This window comes from Alosa sapidissima, chromosome 20 (assembly GCF_018492685.1).
Source record: "Alosa sapidissima isolate fAloSap1 chromosome 20, fAloSap1.pri, whole genome shotgun sequence".
NCBI classification, from domain to species: Eukaryota; Metazoa; Chordata; class Actinopteri; order Clupeiformes; family Clupeidae; genus Alosa; species Alosa sapidissima.
The window spans coordinates 6,651,106-6,675,369 of NC_055976.1; the positions used below are offsets into that span (position 1 = coordinate 6,651,106).

Sequence of the window (24,264 nt, forward strand, 5' to 3'; positions counted from 1 at the left end):
TATTTAGCATCATAGGTGAAAATGCTTAGCAAAACATGCACACAAAAATAACCTAGATTTCTCATAGGCTCAAAAATGTAACATTTAAACTTAATTTATATTGTCATGCACACATACATACATATGCACAACCACGCACACACACACACATACACACCCACAAACGAATGCAAACCAACATCATCATACAAAAACATACCAAAAGACACCCACACACACACTTCACATACAAAAGCAAATGCAGACACACACACACATTACCATAAACACTAGGTATGTGTAATTGATCCGTACATGTGCATTATGGAGATTAGCATTCAACATTGCACATCATCCCCCACATTTAGTAATGGATTGTTGTCATTACACCAGAGGATCATTCCCACAGCTCATGTGTAGACACACACACAGAGACACACACACACACACACACACTCCACACAATATGAGTTAGCTATTGTGCCGGGCTCGTTCTCCAAGTGGATTTCTCCTCAGCCTGAGCTGAGCTGAGCAGCGTGCTGTGAAGAATGTATTAGCGGAGGGAGAGGAGTAGACATATGGCGTCCAGCCCCAGCACCCTCCGCCCAGGAGCCTGGACACAACCTGCAGCTTAGCCCAACACACACTAGGCTCCCACAGGCCACCCAGCACAAAACAACAGCGCGGGATGGGGCTCAGCCAACACCACCACACTATACACAGCACATATTTATATTTCATTTATATTACTCTAAACCACCTTCTGTAAATCCACTATATACTACTGTCTGCAATGCACTATATTTCTTGACCTGTCTATGCACCACCTGCCTATACTTTGTATATCACATTGCACTTTTCTGCTTTTTTTGCACTTCTGCATTTCACTGTCTTTGTACTTGTACTCTGCACAATGACAATAAAGTTGAATCTAATGTAATGTAATCTAATCTATGTGCACGCAGGCGGGGATCAATAGTGGGTGACTCAGAGAAGGAGCCATGTTTTATCTAGCACGGGCTGCGTCCAGTCCCCGGCACTGACCAGGAGAGCGGGGCATGCTTAAAGGGAGGCTGGGCTGCAGACCTGCCTGGTTTCTCATTACTGACGCCTGAGCCACCCCTCACAGTGGAGGAGGAAGGATGCATCCAGTCAATTTGTTTTCAGACGGTGCAGAGACCCCCATCTCCTCTGGATCTCTGCATGACGCTCATCAATACTATCACTCCCCTCCCTTTCAACTCTCTTCCTCCACACTTCAACCCTCCCCCCCCCAACCAATAGTCCCCAGGTCTCTCCCCCGAAAATGTCACTTGCATAACCCCCCCCCCCCCCCCCCCCCCCCCAAACACACACATACACACACACGCACACACACAAATAATCTGCCAGTCACAAATGTCAATGAAGAGCAAAAGTGCTTTGACTCAGTGGGGATGGTAGCAGGGCTGGTCTCCTCCCTCTCTCCCTCTCTCCATACATATTCTTTTTTTTCCTTTTTTATTTAGCTGGCGAGATGGGGGTGCTGCAGAAAATGCACTATGCACTCACACTGATGCAGCAGGAGAGAGAGAGAGAGAGAGAGAGAGAGAGAGAGAGAGAGAGAGAGAGGGAGAGGGAGAGGAGTAGATAGGCTAGAGAGAAGAGTGGGTAGCAGAGAGAGAGCGAGAGAGGGAGAGAGAGAGAGAGAGAGAGGGAGAGAGTGGGGGAAAGAGAGCGTGAGCGAGAGAGTGGCCCCATAAATCAAGTGGAGGTGAGAGTGCTGAATCAGGGACATGAGGTAAGGTTGATTGTGCCTGGGAGAGACAATAAACCCCGTAATCATCCGTCTCTGCTCCACAAGCCGGCCAATTATCTGGCCGCACCTGACCGCCGCAACAGAGAGGGCAAAATCCATCTCACTTCTCCTCATATAGTCCTGATTCCACACACACACTTTTTCTGGAACACTCTTCCTTTATTTGTTTAAATAAATAAAAAGCGGAGTGTGTGTGTGTGTGTGTTGGGGGGGGGGGGGGGGGGGGGGGGGGGGGGGTGTTGTATATATTCAGTGATCAGCCAAACTTATGCCTGGGAAGACCCAACATCCCGGAGGGAGAGAGATGGTTGCCTTAAAACAAGGTGACACAAAAAAAACGCTAGCGCTGTCAGTGATGCTACTGGGTATTCTGATGTCGGGGGGAGGAGGAGGAGGATGAGGAGGGGAATGATCTTCCTCTGCATTACTCTGCAGTATGCATCACTGCAAATCTATAGCTGCACTCCCATCCAGTGGCAGGGCAGCATGAATATTCATACACATCACCACACCAGGCAGCTCCTGCAGTGCAGTGCCCTCATGCCAGGTCACGTGCAGGGCGCTGGGTTGAGTGGAGGTGATAGCAGACAGGTGAAATATTCCATTACAAAAAAAAACGTAAAACCTCCAGAGTGCAAAAGCTGTTCTCATGTATTTCGACAAAGACCAGATATATTTAGTCATAGCTGTACCTCAGCTCATCCCTAGGCCGTGTGTTATTATGCTCTGGTATAAAAGCAGATCTGTTTTTAATAGAACTGATAAAAGCTCTTATGTTTTAGTTCTACTGGCTCTAAAGCAGCATAAATACACTGCACCATTAATGATATGCCAGCAGCTAAGACGCGGGTCACAAATGTAAAAATAAACTGATGCAAAATCTGTTTTTACCATATTCCTATTAAATAATAATATTCAAAGTTATATTTATTACTTTAACACATTGGATATTAAATCTAATACTTTCATTGTGGGTGAGCCACTTGCAATTCTTTTTCTTCATCATTATGATACACAGACTGTCACTTCTTGAAAATGATGGAATTAATTGCTCTCTCTCTTTCAAATCAAGCAGAGAACAATGTAAACACCCTCGGTACATACTGCTTCATTTCACAAAGGACTACTGTGTGATCTATACAGCTTGGGCATTTGTGACATTTGCTCTCCAGATAAACGCCGTGTCTCACCATTGCCCTTTTGTTATGCCTCGGACTCTGTGGCTGTTGGACATGAGAGTGGGCAAGGTCGTCAATCCAGCAATAGAGAACCAATTACCATCATCAGTGTGACACATCTCAGACAGGAACGTTCCATGACCCATACTGATTGTACTGGATGTTAGATCATTTCTCCAGCACAGTGGAGCTCGTGTACGTTATTGTTTGAGTGCTGGAAACACACTAGGGCACTGGTGTGAACCCACTGGAATTCCTGAAAAGCATTTTTATGGGCAGTATTGGTATGGCAAAATTGACATGTAACTCAATACCATTCAGTTAGCTATGGAGATCTGATTATCCTTCAAAGCCCCAGACTACTATCTTTATCGAAATTACAGAATGATTCTGAAGGTAGAGCAATTTGGCTCCCAAATGTCAGGGTGAACAAATACTGGTTACACACTTAAGCCACAGTAAAGAAATCCAAGGTTTAACATAAGCAGTGGCCTGCTGGCCAGGGCCAAGTAAAGGAGCATGTTGTGCAAGTTGGTTGGCCAGTCACTGGCCCATTTGTTTCAGTTCAGGGTTGGTATTTCTTCAGGTCAGTTTTTCCGCCAGTTATCATCATGAATCAGCTTAGTTCACCTATGATGCTAACTGTTGAAGCTAAGCATGTGAGGCCACTCAAATAAAGAGGGCTGATTACAATGTAATAAATTAACAGCATTGTGTGAAACTGACTTTTCTGGGCCAGCAAATATATACAAGGGGCCAGCACACATCTAACCTAGCTAGGTCCACCTGCATTGGCTCAGACAGAAAGGACTGCTCACCGTCTTGGACACTGACTGCTGTGTAGCTGCCATGTTACCGCACTGCAGGTGAGCCGCTTCATACGGACACCCTGCAGTGAGGTGACGGATAGATCACCATCTCCCCCTATGCCTGCAGGGCAGAGATCTTCCTGACCATGTTTACCATTTATTTTAAAAGACAGACATAAAGCCAGTGAGAGTGTGTGTAAAAGGGAAATAACATTTACTGTTTGCCTGACATAAATCCATCGGCAAAAGGTCTTCTGTGCCTACTGCCTTCAAACGCAGAGGAGAGGTGACATTCGCTGTATGCCAAACCTTCGCGGTTACTCCTGGTTCGCCAATCCATGCATCTGTTGCCCGTCCAACTGCTTGAAATTCTTTCATTTTCACTGACAAGGCTAATTTGAGCTCTTTCCTGAATAAATTATTTATCTCTGCCTTTTTCCGCAGAGGTAAATTTAAAAGCAGCCTGTGGCCTACTTGATCTCCGTTGGTTGGTGCACAGACTCCCAGCAGCTGAGACTCCACTTCCTTGACTGACCGCCAGTGTAAACACTTGGCAGTAGGCTGCGTTTAGCGTTACTGCGTCAGAGCCATGGGCTGCTCATGTCTCCACATTCACCCGCAACACTTCCTGGGTGACTTAGTGGCTTCAATGGCTGAATAGTGTGCATCCAAAAGAGTGTTGTGCTGTAGCATGTTTATGCATCCTTTGATATAATGTAACTAAACTGTAATGTACGATCTACACTGTAATCATCAGTCTACAACAGCATATGGCTGCTCTTTACTTACGTAATACTAGCAGATTCTAACAGATAAGTCCAGTGTTACATAACAATAAAATATCTCGGTGCTGTTTATCTTACTCAATATGTTACAGTACGCTTCACAGTATAGCTGCGCTGTAAGAATGGCTAATATAAAGTTAGGCTCAACATCCTGTAGAATGCTATCAATACAGTAGTTCTGTCAGGGCCACATACACAAAAAAGTTTGGCTACTGTTGGATTGTGTGTGTGTGTGTGTGTGTGTGTGTGTGTGTGTGTGTGTGAGTGGTTTCTACTCCTGCTGCTTTTATCTCTGGTCTGTGCATGCTGACCTGCCGTGGCAGCTCCCCGATAGAGGAGGGCTCTTTGATACATCTGTCCGCTTGATGTGCCAAGTGTCAAACCCCACTGAGGTGTTTGACAGAGAGCATCAATGCAGGGCTCTAATCCCCTCCTGAGGCCACAGTTCCTCCACTAATAAGGATTAGATTTCACCACTGGCCATCAAGAAGGTCTGACATCCGCGGTCAAGGGTGAGACATGTCACTAACACAGACCCAAGACTAGGAGGCGTCCTCTACTGATGTGACGTCCACATATGTCCATTTACTTTGGCCAAAAATGCAATGACTTGAATAATGCCACCTAACATGTTACTATGCCCATATCAAGAGAAATGTAGTCCGATCAAGGGCCATGATGTCTCTTAGAATCATCATTTCCTTTGCATTTCAGAGAAATGCGTACAGTCTCCTTCATGTTTTGTTCTCATTTTCAATGGTGTAACTCAATGTGACTTCTTCTGTGGACAGAATTTAGGTAATTAAACCAATTACTTGACTTAGATAGATTGTCTAGATTTGTATAAATGTCAAGAATGTAATAGCTAACTAATATAATGTAATAGCTACTGTAACTAATAGAATGTAATAGCTAACTAATAGAATGTAATAGCTAACTAATAGAATGCTAGTGTTCAGCCAAAACATGCTGGATTTGCAAGATGAACTATAAAATGTCCAAATGGTTACACAAATCCTAGTGAAATTATTTACAAAAACGGAAGTAACAGAACAATGAGATTTATATATTCGATATATATTTAAAATAATCTGTTTTATAGTCATACATATATTTATTTGGAGGAGCATTCCATGTGTTTATCATACAAATAAGCCCAAAAGATATCTGTCTGCCTTGTTTGTGTGTATCGCCAGGCTGACCTTTGAGTAGCGTAGCTGGACGTGGGCAGACACTGAAGGACGCTGATGTGAAAGTCATGGCAGCCCACAGAGCTCCCTCCCTTTTGTCTAATCTAATTAGACACACATTATCTCAAAGAACCACAGAGGACTGAACCTCAGCCAGCGGATAGCACAGCTCTAATAGGGCCCAAATACCTGCATTCCCACATTAAAGCTCATTTGCCTTCATGAGCAATAGCAACACAAATTGCAGCTACACACACACACACACACACACACACACACACACACATACTGTACACACACACACACACACACACACATACACACACACACACACACACACACACGAGGCAATTCCCTTAAATTAATTGCTTAATCCCTCCAATTTGTGAACAAGGGGATTGGTTTATTTTCATTCATTCATTTCATTCACTAAGGGAAAACAAAAGAAGAAACACCTCATCCCATCTCGACACAATGCACATGACACACCACCTAATGTGGAAACGCTTCTATAGGTTGAGCTGTGTTGTGCGTGGGGAGGGTGGGGTCTCTCAAGTGTGGCCACAGGGTCAGGACCTCTCGGCGATGAGTAGACACAAAGAAGGGCATTCGGCAGGAAGGGGCCACAGAGGCTACTGGCCCGTCTCGGCCTCCTCACAGTTTTTATTAATGCACCATTCTTTTTTAAAAAGCAGCCGCCATCCATGTTGATTAGGGCTTGTTTCATTTGATTACCGAGCGCATGCCATTTTACTCAAGCATGGTCTTTTCCCGGCTTCTTTGAGAGGAACAGGTGTGCCAAGTCTCTCGGCTTGGCTCTCGAATCAAAGCAGACAAATTACATTTTGTGTTTGGGGCTCTTAAGAATAATGAACCCTGCACCTTCAAACACACCCTGCCAGGAGAGAGAGAATGGCCCTTGAACATCAGGATGCCTTCTGAAGGACCCAGCCTCAGGCTCTAATTCAGTTGTCACTATCTTGTGATGTACGAACCTGTTTGGATTAATAAAACTATTTAACCAAGTGTAAAGAGGCCCTTGCACTGAGGCAACACCCACATCTACGCTACACTGATTACAGCTTTAGAACACCAGCTACTTTAGGCCTAGCCAGATAAAGAAAAAATAATGGGAAATGACAATGCACAGTTCTTTAAAAAATGTGAAGAAATAAAAGTTTGATAGTGCTTACTTATTGTCCTGTTTAACGTTTTATGACAAAATTAGGACAAAAGCATAATAATCTTTTACCTTTAATTAAATGCTTCAGTGCCCCTGAAAATATCAAATCTATCACATACTGTCGTGATTCTTTTTTGCTGCATCCCACATTTTACTGAGCATCTGTACAGAGGCTAACTTCAGGGTGATCGCGTCGCCTTCAGGTCACTGCGTGGCGTGTAAAGCACTCACCTCTGTCTGTGTCGTAGAGGTAGACGAACTTCTGCCACTTGTACCGGGAGAGGAGGCTAAGCACAGCCCCCTTGAGCGCCGGGCGCATCTGGATGACAAACTGCACGTCGGAGTCGATGGGGTAACTGGGTGTGATGAAGGAGGTGTGCAGGGCCCCACAGAAGGAGGTCAGCGTGTTCATGGACTTCTTGTCATAGAAGCCAAAGATGGCATACACGCCTCTGGAGAACTGGGAGCAGACTGGAATCAGAAAACAGAGGAGAGAGAGAGAGAAAGAGAGAGAGAAATGTGCTGTTAGCTCTCGGCAAAGAAAGCATAGCTGTCCCCGACACACAAAAAAGGGGAGGAAAGAAAAAAAGAGGAGTGAAACCAAATGGAATTTCTTTCCCACATTCTTTACCCAGCCACAGAAAAACACTCCAAACACTCACTTGTAGAAATGGAAACAGACTTACTGAAAGGAGGGGAAACAAAGATTTCCAAAAATAAGCAACACTGAGAACGAGAACATTCCGGACACATACGAAATACAAACAAATCCAGATCAAGATGAAAATCTGCTTTGACAACATGTGCTTAGCCCGAAAAAGCATAATTGCATTATTCACAAATGAGTGGAGTGCTTTTGGTGAAACTGTCAGTACGGAGAGAGAGACAGAGATAGATCATCCATGGCTTTCTTCCTGAAGCTTGGTCTGTTTGATTGGCTGATCAAGGGTTCATAATCTTCCTGCAACACTTGATGCAAATGGAAGTTAATTATGCCCATTTCTGTGAGCTGGCAACATTCAGTTCCATGCTTTAGATCTAATGCCATGCTGCTGACTACTCGCGCTCGTGAGCATCACGCAGCCCGAGGCAAGAGAGATGGTCCATGCTGCGCGAGGAGCAGGAGAGTATTAATCAGAACGGGACGCAGCTCCGTCTGCATAACATTCACAAATGTCAAACGTCAAATTCACAATAACGGAACAGGCCAGTGGACACAACGGGGGAGACGCGCTGATGTCTCCATTCCACTGAATGGACGAGCCCCGCGCAGGCTGATTGACAAGCCGAACCATCAGCTCCCTGCCATGGCAACCGTTTCAGTGCACAGAAAGGAGGCGGCCATAGGCGGAACGCTTCAACCCCACCTCCCCCCACCACCACTGAAACAACCCCTATGAGTCCCCTGAGAAGCACCCCCTTTATTACAGACAAATACGGGTTGTTATGGGACGGTGAGGAGATGTCCTGCGCTGGGTGTCTGTGAGGGTGTCTAAGGCTGAAGAGCCCTTCTGGGCCCCTGATGTGCTGGCGGACTGTGAGGTGTGGAGTTGTCCTCTCCTCCTCTCTTCTCTTCCTCTCCACTCTCCTCCTCTCCTCCTCTCCTCCTCTCCACTCTCCTCTCTCCTCCTCTCCTGCAGACAGCAGCAATCTCAGCAGCTCCAGCAGTCCCAGCAACAGTACTGCCAGCAGCAGCACGCATCACTCCGGCTAACAGCCCTGATAACAGGGTTGCGGCACACTGACGGGGATATTGTGGGGACGGCTCAACAGCAGCAGCAGGCGGGGGCTCTCAGGAAGAGGCTACGTCCTCTAGCCTTCAGTCTCTTTCATTTTTCTTTTCTTTTTTTTGTTATTCTCTTGTTTTCTCTTTTTCCCCGTTTCTCTCTCTTTTCTCTTGTTCACTCTTTCTGTTCGCTCGTTCTCGGGCGCTCTGTTTAATTTAGAGATGCTGCTGACACATTCATTGGCATGTTCCTGTGGGACTCCAGAGCCTGTCTGCCTCCCTGTTTCCAACTGTCTGGGCCTGATTAGGGTTTCAAACAAGCACCTCGCCTCTTGCCTCTAATAAAAATGTTTCTTCCCCCGCCTCTCTCTCTCTCTCTCTCTCCCTTTATGTCCTTCCTGCTTCACCTGTCTGCTGGCCAGCCTGCTCACTGCTTGAACCCGCTTACCTTGCCTCCCCCCACCCACCTCCATCTGGATTCTCCCTTAAGCACCACCTCCCTCTCCCTGCTCTCTCTCTATCCCTCTCTCTCTTCTCTCGACAAGCCTGGCTGTCCTCTTCACCTGAGTGCATTTCAGATTGTGTTCAGTAATATCATTCCTGCTCTCTCGCCCAGGCCATTTTGTACTTGTGCTGGCCGGAGCATATAAGAGTGGAACATCAGAAGGAAGAAGAGAGAGAATTGGAGAAGGCAGAGAAGGAGAGAAGGAAGGAAAGAATGAGGGAGGGAGGGAGGGAGGGAGGGAAAGATAACAGCTGTGACTGCGGAGTGTCAGTGCCTGAGCGTTTGTGTTATCCTCTTCTTGCCCCTTTTTCTAGGAGTAATTAAGCGAAATTGAAATAAATGTTGTAGGTGGAAATAGACTGTGTCCCCAACTCAGAGGCAGCCCAGGGCCTCGCCTCATCAGCTCCCATAATTCAGTGCTCCTCACGTCACGTTGCATTTCAACGAGGCGTGTTTACTGGGAGGGGAAGAGGAGGAGGGGGAGGAGGAGGAGGAGGGGATTTGGGTGAAGCCACATATTCGTTTTTTTTTTTCCTCGCCTCACTGGCGAGTCCTGGATCTCGGCGCCGCTCAACAGCCTGGAACCTCGAGGGCTCGGGCGACCCGACCGCTTCGCCTTCCCTCTAGGAGTGCCGGCGGTCTCCACAGCACCACAAACACAAACACACTGCGCCGCTGCCGCTGCGTTGGGCAAATCAGGGACGTGAGAAGGAAGGAGCGCCAGGCGCGTTTCAGAACGCATGAGTGATCTAAAGAGCTGGATTCGCCACTGGTGTTGAAATGATTAGAATCTCTCTAAATGCTGCTGTCCTACAGGCTTATTTTCCACCCTGAATAATGTAATCAGTGTTGTGATTTGCGTGGGAGGCACCCCCCCCCCCCCCCCCACTCCACTCCCGTCCCCCCAAAGCCCTGACGGAGAGTCACACACAGCCCTGGGATAGGAAGCGATTGCTGTGAATGTCAGTGGCAATCATGGAGTGTGTGCGTTGGTCGTTTGTAATTCCTCCTCCGCCCTCTCGTTCCCTCTCTCTCTCTCTCTCTCTCTCTCTGTCTTGCTCTCCTCCCACTCCCTCTCCATGTCCCCCTCCATTATCCCACTCCTCGCCCCCCTCACACACACACACACACACACACACACACACACACACACACACACACACACACACACACACACACACACACACACACACTCCTCCCCTCATCGCTCCACATAAGCTTTGTCCTCCTCCTAAACACTGAGAACACTGTCACTGCCAGATAGCTCATAAGTGCTTGCTGGGCTGGGAGAGAGAGAGGGGGGGGGGGGGGGGTTGGATCAGCTCTTCTCATTGTGAGATGAGGTGCTTCAGACGATGCGCTCAAAGGCCAGCCGTTGAAAACAACACTCTACACAGTCCCTTGGCAGTACACTGTACACTCAACTGACCCACTGAAATATGCCGGTGCTTGGTCTGTGTCCATTACAAGCAATATTATTAGAATACACTTATATATTGAAACATATAGCTGGTTAATGATATAATTTGATGTTATATAATGTATTACCTAATGTTATTCGACACTGGCTCATTCTGGATCAAAGTTAGCACTTGACTCACACCAATGACAGGAATAGACCTAGACACCAAACAGAAAGGCTAAGCCACTTGATACAGTTGGCTCTCATTGTGCTATCCCTTCAGTAGCTCTCTCTGTGTGTCTCTGTGTGTGTGAGTGTGTATACTGTATATCTGTGTGTGTGTGTGTGTGTGTGTGTATGTGTGTGAATATATCTGTGTGTGTGTGTGTGTTTGTGTGTGTGAATGTGTATATATCTGTGTGTGTGTGTGTGTGTGTTTGTGTGTGTGAGTGTGTATATATCTGTGTGTGTGTGTTTGTTTGTGTGAGTGTGGGATGGATGGCTAAGAAAACAGCCTTCCCCTCGGGCTCTGTGCCCCACCCTCCTGTGGCTAATCTCACTTCTCAATGTCCAGCCCAGAGGCACTAGAAGCGTGGTGTCCCATCCCGTACCACCGGGGGCGCCGCCCGCCTTCCTGCCCACCTGCCTCTTCACCCGGGGGCCGGCCACACAAAGCCTGCCCGCCTCCCCCTGCTGCCCACTGCCCGCCCTCGCTAGGCTCCGGGCCTGCCTGACACGCCACGCTCATGACACTGGCACTTACTCTGCCGAGCAGCCGGCCAACTGCCCATCAGGCTCCTAACAGCTCTCTGCCCGCGCGCGCTGCAGAGGGAGATTTCTTACCTGACTGCTTTGGCAGGCTGCCCACCACAGTCGATACAGTGTGGCTCTCTGAGAGACAGAAAGAGAGAGAGAGAGAGAGATGAGAGAGAGAGAGAGAGAGAGAGAGAGAGATAGAGAGAGACAGAGAGAGGAGAAAAAGGTGCTTCGATGGCAATGCAGTTGTGTGGCTCCATGGCGGACCCAGAAGAGAGAAGGGTGATGGTTCCATTACAGAGGTTATTCGAAGCTCCGTTTATCGTGTTTCGTTTTGCTTATTGACTTGTGTAAAGCTGTCCGTACACACGCACAAACACACACACACACACACACACACACACACATGCACGCATGCACACACACACAAACATTGTCTTATTGGGTGGCTGGCTTTAGAGGAGACTACTTAAGATTTCGTGATTGGGGAGATGGTTGCCATGATTACAGAAACAATTACCACTCGGAGACCTCTAAATGCCTCAGTGTTGGAGAGTAGAGGATGGGGGAAAAAGAGCCCAGATACAGATGCTCAAAGAGCCTGCCAGGAATCAAGTCATTATCTTCAAATGTCACTGCATGCAGATTTTCTTCCAAGAGCCCAAGAAAACGTGCACTGCTCCCGTGCTACATAACAAAAGCAGAGTATTTGCTCCAAATTAATTACATGTAATGTTATACGTAAGACGATGCCTTATACAACACGATAGGTGCTCTACTGTTCCGCAACACGGTGACGGTAGGAGAAAGGCAATGGAGCTAATTGACCACTATGGTCACTGTCATAAAAAGACAGACACATTTGCCTCAACGCAGATACAACAGATAATCCAATTGTTGAGCAAACAACGCACCCAGAGAAATCTGCCTCCAATCTGCACTCCATTGTGACCAGCGTTGGTTTTACGACCACAGGAGAATGCACACACTAGACCCAACAAATGCCACGAATGACCCAACATCTCCTTAGCCCGATCTTTACATAACTTCTGTGTGTGTGTGTGTGTGTGTGTGTGTGTGTGTGAGTGCGTCTGTGTGTGTGTCTGTCAGATCTGAGAGATATATAGAGAGTAAGAGAGTGTGTGTGTGTGTGTGTGAGTGTGCATACTGTATGTGGGTGTGTAAAAAATGTAATGTCTGCCCGAGTGGGCTTCCGTTTCCCCGAGTTCTTGCGCGAGGAGAAAGTAGGGTATGAAACATGTTAGGCTTATGATATTCTGTAATTGGATTTCCAGGAGGCTGTTGACAAAGTCCCTTTGCGAGCGACTAATCCCCAATCAGCGCCGCGGGGCTTGAGCATGCTCTCTGATGGATAAGGAATGCCCCCCTCCAGGCCAGCTTCAGGCCACCAGGGTGGGGGACTGACAGTGACTGGACAGCCAAATATAGCTGGGGAGAGAGAGAGAAGAGAGAGAGAGAGAGAGAGAGAGAGAGAGCGCGGGTGATGGCTGCATAAGCCCAGTCAAGAGAGACAGTGAGAGGGGAACGAATAAAGAAGATGAGGGGGTGATGAAAGAAAGGGATGAGAAGAGGACAGGACAAGCATGGCAGAAGGGAGGAAGAAACAGAGGAGGGGCCGTGAGAATGGAGAGGAGGGAGGGACAGAGGGAGCGAGGGAGGGAGGTGAAGATGAGAGGAGGGAAGGGAACTGAGATAGAGAGAGAGAGAGGGAGAGGTAACAACACAAAGTCATAACAGGACAGACAGCTGTCTTCTCACACGCTTCCTCAGCACCCATCTCCAGCAGAATGAAATAGGTGATAATCAAGACCAGCACTGGATCTAGCCTCTCTCTCTTTCTCTCTCTCTCTTTTCTCTCCTTCTCTCTCTCTCCCACACGGCCATGGACAATCTGATGAAAGCAGAACAGGAGAAGTAAGACGAGGGGGTGGGCAGCCTGCACCATCACAAAAGGCCTTAAGGGTACAGTTAAGGAGGACATTTTCTAATAGCTTCTCTCTCGCTCTCCGACTAACGAAGCTGCAGTCCGAGAGCCTGGCTTTTCCCCTCCATTTCTCTCCTCTTTAATATATGAGGAGCTGCACTGACTAGATACAGCTTCAGGAGACAACAGCATGGAGTGAAATGGTGGCATTACCAAACATTTTTCTCTCCTCCTCCCTCCCTCTTTCACTCTCTCTCTCTTTCCCTCTCTTTCCCTCCTTCCCTTTCTGCATCTCTCTCTCCCTCTCTCTCTCTCTCTCTGCTAAATCATCAAGGGTGAACCGTGCTGCTGGCTCCCACGTCCCCATCCTTCACAGCCTCCTCCACAGCACCTTTAGTGCACCAGGCAGCACAGCGCGTATGAGAGAGCACAACCGTGTCTGTTCCCAATCATCAACAGCACACACAGCGCTCCACACACTCAATACACACCCCAAAAACAAAACATAAAAACAATCCACAGCTCCCTTCAGCTCAGTGCATAAAAATCACAAAGTTAGCAGATAGCAGGATGTTAACAGGCAGTATCAGTTTCTGACATCCCTGAGTTGAAATGAATTTATTCTGACTGACAGCTCTTGTCCTTTAGGGGTTTCACGCTGCCTAGCGCTGGGGTCGTGCATCCCATTAAAACACACTCTAATCCCTCCCCATCCCCTCCAACATGGAAACCAAGACCCGCAAGATAACGATCGCAACACGGGTCTCCGACACGATAAAGCGGGACGAAAATAAGCTTTTCTGGGCCGGCGCAGCTCTGATCAAATTCCATATCTGCATTCATGGCCAGCAGCGCTGATGGTGGCTGATCCGGACTGGAGAGGGATTTGTATTGTTTGGTTGATTACAGGCATGAATTTAAAACAGTCTCCATGGGGCAGGCTCTCTCACTCTCTCTCTTTCTTTCTCTCTCTCTCTCTCCCTCTCTCTCTCTCTCTCACAGCTCCTTGCACTTTCCACTGCCCAGAATAATAAAAGGAAGGCATGGGAGGGGGAGGTTGTTTAACCTTGAAGTCCTCACATTTAGAATTCTCCTTTCTCCTTCTTTTCACTCCTCTCTCTCCCCCCCTCTCTCCCTCCCTCTCTCTCTCTCTCTCTCTCTCACATACACACACTCCCTGTCTCTTTTTGCTCCCCTGCCTCCTGTGTCTTAGAGAGTGTCATGTTTGAGGAATCCTTGATTATGTGGCAATAGCTTGCTGAAAGGCTGGAGCCCAATGGGGAAAGAAAGAGCAAGACAGAGAGGGAGAAAGGAAGAGAGAGTCAGCAGAGTAAGAAGAAGGGATGGAGAGACAGGAGGAGGACAGAGAGAGAACACAGGCCCTGGCTATGGTGGCGTCCCCCTCCTCCTCACTCCTCCATGTTGTCTCCTGCAGATCTGAGGCCACTGCTGCACTCAGCATGACTGAGGCTGTGGGCTCCATGGCCAGCTCAGACAGGAGACTCTGAGGTGCAGCGCACTGACGTGAAGTGCAAACAGCCTCCGCACAGCACAGCACAGCACAGCACTGCACAGCACAGCACAGCACTGCACTGCACAGCACAGCACAGCACAGCACTGCACTGCATTGGCACTAGCGTCGGGGGGAGGGGGGTGAGGGGTGTAAAGGAGTGTTGGGGGGTGTGGAGGTGGGGGTGGACTCGCTGCCGTTCATCATCAGCATCAAAACCTTCTCCCACTCACTGCACACACATCCGCCATGGATGCCAGAGACACTGACACTTCCAATAGGGGCTTTCAAGGGTGTGATTGTGAAAGAGAGTGTGAGAGTGAAAGAGAGAGAGAGAGAGAGAGAGAGAGAAAGAAAGAGAGACAGAAAGAAAGAGAGGGAGAGTGGGAGGGAGAAGCAAAGATCCAAAGGGACTAGGCCGCTGGAATGCTGGGGAGGGGGGGGGGGAGGAGGTCACATATTTACAGGGAGCCGCAGTCTGGCGAGAATAACAGCGGGCGCGAGTGATCGGAAGTGACGCGGTGGCCTGGGAGCGGCGCGGGCCACTGCCTTGGGAGGCTGCTCGGGTTAAGAGGAGGAGAGGAGAGTGCTGAGCAGTGCAGGTGATCAAAGAGACAGCTATTAGCCACTGGAGGGTCACAAGCTGTCAGGACCAGGGAAACCACGAGGGCCAAGAGAGCAAAAAAAAAAAAAGAAAAGGAAAACGCACCACATTCATTCTGCTGTCGAGGCAAAGCAGCTTATTAGGGCCGCAGACTCCAGCCTCCACCGTCCCAGAATGCATAGCATGTCCCCTGTCGCCCCCGGAGCTGTGACAGCATCGCTTTGCTTTTTCCTTGCAGCTCCGCGGAGCCTGGTGTGCCGCTTCAAAAGCCCTCCTGTTTGCACATTTATTTATTCATTTCTCCCCTTTCTCTCCCTTTTCTCTCTCTTTCTCTCTCTTTTTCCCCGCGGCTGGCTCCTTCAGGTCCAGAGAGGCCTCCAGAGCCGTGTGAGGAGTCAGGGGCTGACATGGAAATGTTCCAGATTGGCTTTTCAGTCCGCAGCTGCGGAGGATTGTGCTGCATCTGTCCGCCCAGGGTTGACTTGCTGATTCACGTCCCATCCGCCTCAAAATGACAAAACCCAATGTCAACCAATGAGAAGGGCAGGAAGAGAGAGAGAGAGAGACAGAGAGAGAGAGAGAGAGAGAGAGAGAGAGAGAGAGAGAGAGAGAGAGAGAGAGAGAGAGAGAGAGGGAGAGACTGAAAAGTAAGAAATGCTTTGCAGGTTGGCCACAAACTGATTTAATTTGCCACATTACATTGTCATGCAAAAGTGGTGGAGGCCTCACATACAGTATGCAAATACACACAAACACACACACACACACACACACACACACACACACACACACACACACACACGCACACGCACACGCATACTGTACACACACACACATAAGGCCTGCTTACGTATCGAATTGAATCTGGTTTTTATCTTCTGATGCTCTCTGCCGAGAGAGCAACTGTTCAAATCACACCCCCTCCTCTCATCTCTTCTCTCCAAAGAAGCAGGCAAGGAGCAGAGCACAGTGGACAGAACACACACCATGGTCATTTACTTCTCACGCCAGGGTGCAGTCAGCTCTGCACTGAGACCCAATTACTCACCCGCACTGAAAACAAAACTAAAAAAAGAGAAAAAAGTGCAGAAAAATGTACACAATGCAGTAAATGAAGGGCCCATGCTTTGGGCCCATGCTTTGGGCCCATGTCCATTCATTCGAGTGTGATCTGTTTTTTATGCCCTGATGTACAATACTGGGTGTGACACTTGGCCTCAGATGATTTCTCTGATGCCCACTGGTCCATGGGACTGAAAAGATCGGCCTAAGTGTGCTGTCACATTAGGATACTGCACAGACTATCATAAGGGCTAATACCAGAGCCTCTCATCCAGTCCACAGAGGACATCACAGTGCAGCCCTGGTCCACTTTCTGGATGGTCATTGCATGTGCGCCAACGCTCACATTCATGAGCAGAAAAACAGCAGCCTAAAGCTGAGAGCAGGCAGTCAATGAGGGTTTTACAGAAACAAAAATTCAACAAACAATAGAGAAATCCGTCAATAATAGCCAAAGAACAGTCACAATGCATTCACAGGGAAGGGTTGAGTATATGCAGTGGAGCCATCCTCAGTATTCATTGCTGCTTTGATGTCTCATCGAAGTGGTTATGTACACTATTGTGACTTTTCTTCTGTGGCAAATCGCTTTCAGAAAAGAATCAATTCCTCAAGTCACTCTTGGAAGAAGCCAGTCAGAGATCAATGGCAGAGTCCAAACAACAAAGCCGTTTCTGAAGGTGTGAATATGCAGCATTGAGTTTCCTTTTAGCTGCCCCCTCCTATTTGTCTGATCTTGTATACATTAGAAACATAATATAGGTTAAATACGAGCTATGATGACAACCTTCCACATGTTCATATGGAAACATCTGTTAAGGCTTGTACAGTGTATTGTACAGTGTATGGTGTACTGCCCCAGTCACGCACATATGCAAGTAATGAAATGATGCCGTTGTTTTTTGTTGTGTAAGGAAACATACATGGAACATACAGTACATCCTGTGATCTTCCATTATGCAATGCGCCTATTTCAATATTAAACAGCCTGGGCTTTTTCTGGCAGACATCACTGCGACTGCGAATGCTGCTCCAAGAAATATGCTAATGCTTCCGCATGCTCGGAACAGAAGGAGGCTCCGGGAAGAAGGTTCCCTCGCTGCCACACGTCCAGCGGCCGCCGCTGTGCAAACGGACAGTCGCAATCCCGCGTAATGATGGCACGGGCTCTGGCCGGGCAGGGCTTTTAAGCCGGCCGGTGGTGCGGCAGCTGCACGGTGGCCCGCTACAGAGCCGCTCCCTGGTGCCCGCGAGCCGATCCCGGCCATCGGCAGCGCAGACGGAGCGCTTTGAAACACTGCCACGGCGGCGCCGTTGTGTTTTAGCATTTGCTTTTGGATTAGAGCATGATACCCTACACTTGATGCGCACGCATCCATTTGTTACTGTGCTTTTCTGGCGCTGCCTTCGTGTCACTAGCTGGCCTTTAAACTGCAAACATCGCAGAGGGGATTGCATTTACACAATGGGGAAGGAGGCTTTTATGGGATGGGAGCAGATTACCGAGTTTAAAAAAAAACAACAACAACAAAACAAACAATTAATGCAGGGAATTGTTGGCGGCCTGCTTCTGCGTCGCAGCTGAGGCTTCGGCAAAAGGCGAGGGGAGGGAGGCCGCGTGGGCCCAGACAATTCGCCTGACCTCATCGAGAACAATCACGCCAAGGCAGAGGCCAGATACTGGACCGTTGTGCGGCACGGACAGAAAAAGTCTGAGTCAATAGACGGCTTCCAGCACCGAGACGGATCATGAATTGAAGTGAAAGGAGGTGGTCACTGATTACGGGTATTGTTGGGCAGCTGGAGTCTATAGGACTGGACACTGATTGGTACCGAAGGCCTGAACAGCTGTGATGGCTTGGAGAAAAGGCCTTGAAATGGAGTCTCGGAAAACAGTCTGGAGATTGGAGGCGAGACAGGATGAGGGGGAGAAAAAGGGTTCCGCCCGGGGGACACTTTAAGGTGACGCGCTTCAAGAAACCCTCACTCCCTTTCTCTTAGTACGCCATCTTTAACTGTGGCAAAACCCGCTCTGAATAAATAACAACAGAACAGTCTGCGGCAGTGGCCTCGCCTCACCTCCCTCTCTTTCGCCACGTAACCTAGTTCCATTTCCTTCGCCATAAACCATTCAATGGCTCCTCACAGCTAGCTCCTGTGAATAAAGGCGTTCCGTGGCTCTCGTGGAATTTTATGGGTCTGAGAGCCTGTTTCAGCTTCCTCACACTGTTTATGGCTGCATTTCATGGTCAGCTGAGCATCATTCTCTGTCACATTATCATGCTGATATCATCTTCACTCGCTGGGTTAAGACAACACCTGCCATTTGGAATTGTAAGACCTCACAGTGATTTAGAGGGGAAGCATATGCCAAGGCAAGAATTACAAGGACAGCAAATAGCATCTATTCACGCTATGATCCTGCATATGATTTCAAGCGTCTTTGAAATGATTGTCGGCCGCATACTTTTCAGCATGGCCAGGGCTCCACCACGACTGAATGACAAACACAAGTCGGGCCGGCTTTAAACTGCTGCAGCGGAACTGGTTGAAAGCTGTTGTTTTATCAAACAACATCTGCGAGCAGCAGCGATTCCAAGACAAACACGCCTGTAATGGCAACACTTCTCCTCAGGTTCACTTAAAGAGGATCTTTTGATATTCCGATTAAAAATTCATCGTGTTGAATCTGCCTCAGAGTGAGACGAAGGCTGTATCTCATTACGGCTGCATCTTTCAGCATCCCCCTCAGCCTTCTCCCAATTCTTCAAACATCATATACACACACACACACACACACACACACACACACACACACACACACACACACACACACACAGTATACAGCAGCGTGGTCAAACCATACACATTTATGTACACATCTTGTGCAATGTTTCAGTGGATGGCGGCTATTTAGCTATCCTCCTTCAGAAAAAGGCAGCTCATTGGTCAGTGACGAGAGCCTTTGATAAAGCAGCCTCCTCATTCCAGTTTCTGTTCTCTGGCTACATTCCCTGTACTCCACAAAACATTCAAGCACAACAGCGGCACCATTAAAACTGCACCAGCGCTTAGACAGAGGTTCAAACTTAATGTTACATTCTGTGAAGCTGTATTTTTCCTCTTTTGTCCCCCCCATCGCATTGCCTACATTCCTCCTTCTCATGCACTTGTGTACTTGGGCAATCCGTCTCTCTTCTGAAGCGGCTGTTCCAGTCTCTGCCAGAGCCTGTGGGCTCTCCACAGCAGTCAGCCCCCCACCCGCCCAAACCCCACTGCTGCTTCACGGGCTGCAGAGCCAGGCTGGATTACTCCACTGCGTGGGTGCTTCCTATCTCTTCTGTGTGCTCATGTGCTCTTCAAAACCAATACCACTAGCGGCGCTTCCTCTCAACACCTCCACCTATCTGACGTTTACTTTTGGGTTTGATGGCTGGTCTCTCCTCTCTCCTTTATCTCTGGTGAGTGACTGATCAATCTGATGCGCCAAGCCGACCTTCGGTATGGACTGCATTGGTCTGCTGTCTTCATGGTGGATCGTTTCTCTCCGCTCTTCGGTCAGAGAGCACTGAGCCATCTGTTTGAAGTTTCTTCAGCTGATCCATATTAACGCAAGAATTCAAATGACCAGCACCAAGGCCCCTTGGGGTACATGCAGAGCTCCCACTGACCAGAGGTTATGTAAAGGTCATTGTCGTTTTCACTATATTGACCTTATTGAATGGGTTCTTTTGGTCCTATCTGGTTCAGTGGAACAGCTGCCACACCTGGGAGCGCACACATGATTTTATTACGGCTAGTCATTGCTAAATGCTAATTAAATGGGCTGGTTATTATCACTTTTCCTGGTAACCTTTTGTTTGTATTAAATGAGATGTGACAGACTCACATGGGCCAGTTAGTTATCGCTTTGTATGGCTCTGTACATTTCAACTCAAGCTCAATTAAATAATTAACATCTCAAAGGACACCCTCCAGAGAAGTCTCTTGGGGCTTTCATATTTACTGCACACTAGCTCAGAACGCCTTTGTTTAAATACATGGATGTTCTGCGAACCAGAAAAATAAATTGGATGTATTTTTAATGCGTTTTAAAATGTAATGTGCTGTACAACTCAAATATACAATGTGTTCCATTTCAGAGTTACGAGAGCTAAAGGTCTTGGATTTTCTAGCACCGCTAATTCAGATACTGAAAGGGCCCATTTTGTTAATAGGTCTCTGTCCCAGCTTTCATCATGTCAGATATGACAGAGCACTATGCCATCTCTCGGTCCATTTCCACACAGTCACCCACTACAGCAGAAATGAAGGGAAATCACGAGAGGTGCTTCCTTTGAACTAAAAGAAGCAAATGAGATTCAAAAAACCACTTCCTTTTTTGAAAAAAAGCCCTTTCAAGAGCAGAGCCATGAGTTGTGGACGGTGGTTGTGTTACATCACACTGTGGACTTCCATCAGCCATTCAGGGTGGATCTTTCACTCTTTAGTTTTTTGAAGTCCTGGGAAAAACCTGTGTCTGTAGCACGAATGCTGCACGAGGACCCCTTTTGTGCACTGCTCTGCTTTTCCTTTTGATACAACGCAGCAGAAATCTGTCTAGCAGTAGTAGGCTCACTGTCACTGGAAGGACTCCCCATGCACACACCCCTCTATGTGTTAGACTGAGGCTGAGGTGCCCAAATCAACCACTAGTGCTGGAATAAGATGGAGAGCATGATGTTACGAAATCCTCCCAGGGAGTACAATCCCATGCATCTCCTGTCAAGTCCATCAAAAAGAGTTACTTCTTTGCTATGTGAAAAAAGAGAGGGAAAACTTCATCTCTCATCCTAACATTAGATATGCCCTTTGCAGCTAGCTTTCCATCATGGCTTAGCCGGATCTCTTCAAAAGCCTGTGTCCATAACCTGAGGTGAATATTGACGTGGACAGGAATCGTGACAACTTTCACTGCCAGAGGGCTGTTCTCAGGCACTGTGCCCCTTCAGAATTATTTCATGGCCAGGCAAACGTAATATGCCATGAGGTATGCCTGTGTTCACACGCAAGAGCTGGCAGCAACCTTCGCTCTCTCCAAGCACACAGCCATAAGATCTTTTCAATACAATATAAAAAAAGGTAATATATACTGTATTATATTCACACACAAATGGCCAGTTTGGAAGGACACCTTCACACAGAGAGACATCTTTAGTTGAGCCCTAACCTCTCTCACACCCCACCCACTGAGGGATTCAGCCTTTCACACAGCTGCCATGCTCCCTCTCCGCAGTGTCTCCTCACCTAAGCCTTCAGGAAGGGCAAATACAATTAATGCAGACCTCTGTTGTTTGCCTTTGTTCCTTTTTTCTCCCCAAGGTAAAAAAAATGGGTACCGCAGAGAGCTGCAGCCACACATTGCCATCTGCTGTGTGTGGTGGTAAAGGAACCTGGGGAACCCAGTAAGGAAGGGGTAGGGCACATGTAAAAACCTGGCAGAGGGGACACACACCATTAGCTTAATGACAGGATGAGGGATGCAGGCCTTTGTAAGGACAGAGGGGGGAGATTAAAGAGCCAGGGACTGAGCAGTTATTCCTTTAACACAAATCAAGGAGAGGAGGCTAATAAATATGACTATATAAGTCTGGCTTGATGCTGCCTTCTCTCTGTCCCTTCAAGTCGGAGACATAAAGCTGCACAATCCCCCTCCCAACCCACCTCTTTATGTGTAAGCCACGGCTATCAGGAGAGAGGGGGGAGAGTCTTTAGATGTTGGCTGCTTCCCTTTGAACCGCTCGTCTCATCAATGCTGAACACACCTGCAAGTTTTGGCCTTGAATGGCATAATGGGCCCCAAAAAAAGTAATTAGAGATTTTTTTTCCAATTCCTTGCTTCTCAGAGTTGAATGGAATACATTTACAAAGCTCTGCCTAAAGGATTAGCAAAAACACATATTGTTTTGCTGCCGGTCACTAATTCAATTAATAACATGACTTAAAAGCAATTGCTAAAAAAGTATTTTAACTCAGAGAATAGCTTTCTGTTTGTTGTGCCTCACAGGACAAAATAAGGATTTATTTTTGCTAGTGATAGGCTAACATTCCGAATCTTCGATGCTAGATAAACTTGGGGCACAAAACGTTTTGCTTTTTAACTTTCTCCACATTCAAAAATTGCTTGCCTTTTTTTTATTCTGTGAAACAAAAGAAATAATTGCAGTCATGTCCAGAGTGTAAATTGGTATCCCTTACTTAAAGAATTAAAAAAAGAATTCAAAGAATTCACTCTTACATTTACTTTCTTTAAAAATATGTAGAGCCAAGCCAATCTATTTTTCTGTTTACCTTTACCAAAACAATAAACTGGTTCTAACTAGCAGGAAAGCATTTCACAGAGAACATGAGAAACCTCGACAAAAGGCACTCGACACATTGCTCATCTTCTCTGCATATCGCAAATCCCTGTGGGTCCTTTTGAAAGGGTGAGAGGGTTTGAAAAGTAACTCAATTTGAAATATCGGCCCTATTGATTCTATTTGAGAGGAGGAACTTTATGAGCAAGAACATCCAATTATTAATTTCATATGGAAGACCACACAACATATTCTTGTAGAGTCTGAGAGTAGCATATAGCTCATTTCATTAAGCATCAGATCACAACAGGAACTTGTAAACAGATGAGCCTTTCCACACACGATCAAAAGAGGGCCACAAGTCTGTGACATGTTTCATATTTACCATTGGACCAATGTCCATAAAATGGTGGAAAAAAGTCATGAAATGGAAGTTTACTTGATCAAGTCTGAGGGTTTTTACAATGCGATCTGGAGAAACTGAACAAACCCAAGTCCCAACAAGAACAACTGCAGCTGTGCTAATTTTTATGGGCACATTCTAAGACTCAGACCAAAAACAACCGTGAGTGTGCACTCTGTGGTCCCGGGAAACACACAATGCCATGTGGCAGTTTCATCCACTGTGAGTAATATACGAGAAAGAGCACTGACAAAAGTTCAGTCTCACGAAGAGAGAAAGCACAGCTGAGGTTTGTGGATACAAGACGTGGCAGCCCAGACTGAAAAATACGTGCAGTGGAGCAAAACACAAAACTGAAGAATAAACATGAAAAAGAGGTCTCTACAAGGCACCCTAGACACGGAAGCACGCAGCAAGCTAAAGAGGTGACCTCTGGTGAAATAAAAACAGAAGTCCTGAATACAAAAAGTGCATGGTCCAAAGGTGAAAACTGCACTCAGGAGCAAAAGGATTCACAAATGCACTGTGAATTGTACTCCAGTACACAAGGGTGAAAATGTTTTGGAACAGTATTGTGTAATTGTATGATGAGTTGGTCTGACAAAATATTGAGTAATCAGATGCTTCTTACAAAATTAAAATCCATTGCACAAAGTAGATGAAAAGTCATATGCATCCTTGCCACTGCAGCAGAACCTCCCATGGCTTTGACATATATTCAAGTCCAAAAGGCTTTCTTGTGTTTTTAATACATTTCTAGATATGTATCATTACAGGCACTTGAAGTGATGAATGCTGTTATGTTTATAATAAGCTATGCTGAAACTATCTGAACTGAAAGCCTGCTATTACTATCTATTGTTACATATTTATCATTAAACTATTTAAATCAAGTGCTGGAAAATGAAGGACTTCCGCATAATATCAAAATATATTTGCAGGGCTCATATTTTACCCAGCTAGCACTGACAGTTTTCTGGACTGCACACATGATTGCATCATGATTTCTTTGTTGTTTTTCCAGTTCTGACTTTCAAAAAACAGAAAAAAAACTCATGCCTCCTTGCCTAACAAATGCCTATGCTCTATGA

General features: G+C 47.0%; 1 protein-coding gene across 4 annotated transcripts in view; it reads right to left on the reverse strand.

Annotated features, from left to right (window-relative positions):
• gria3b (glutamate receptor, ionotropic, AMPA 3b) overlaps nt 1-24,264 on the reverse strand; it is an 85,780-nt gene that overhangs the window by 55,865 nt on the left and 5,651 nt on the right. For all 4 annotated transcript variants that reach the window (XM_042073498.1, XM_042073500.1, XM_042073502.1 and 1 more), the window contains exon 3: nt 7,154-7,393. In XM_042073498.1, the coding sequence (XP_041929432.1) occupies nt 7,154-7,393 (240 nt within the window). The remainder of the gene's footprint in view (nt 1-7,153; nt 7,394-24,264) is intronic.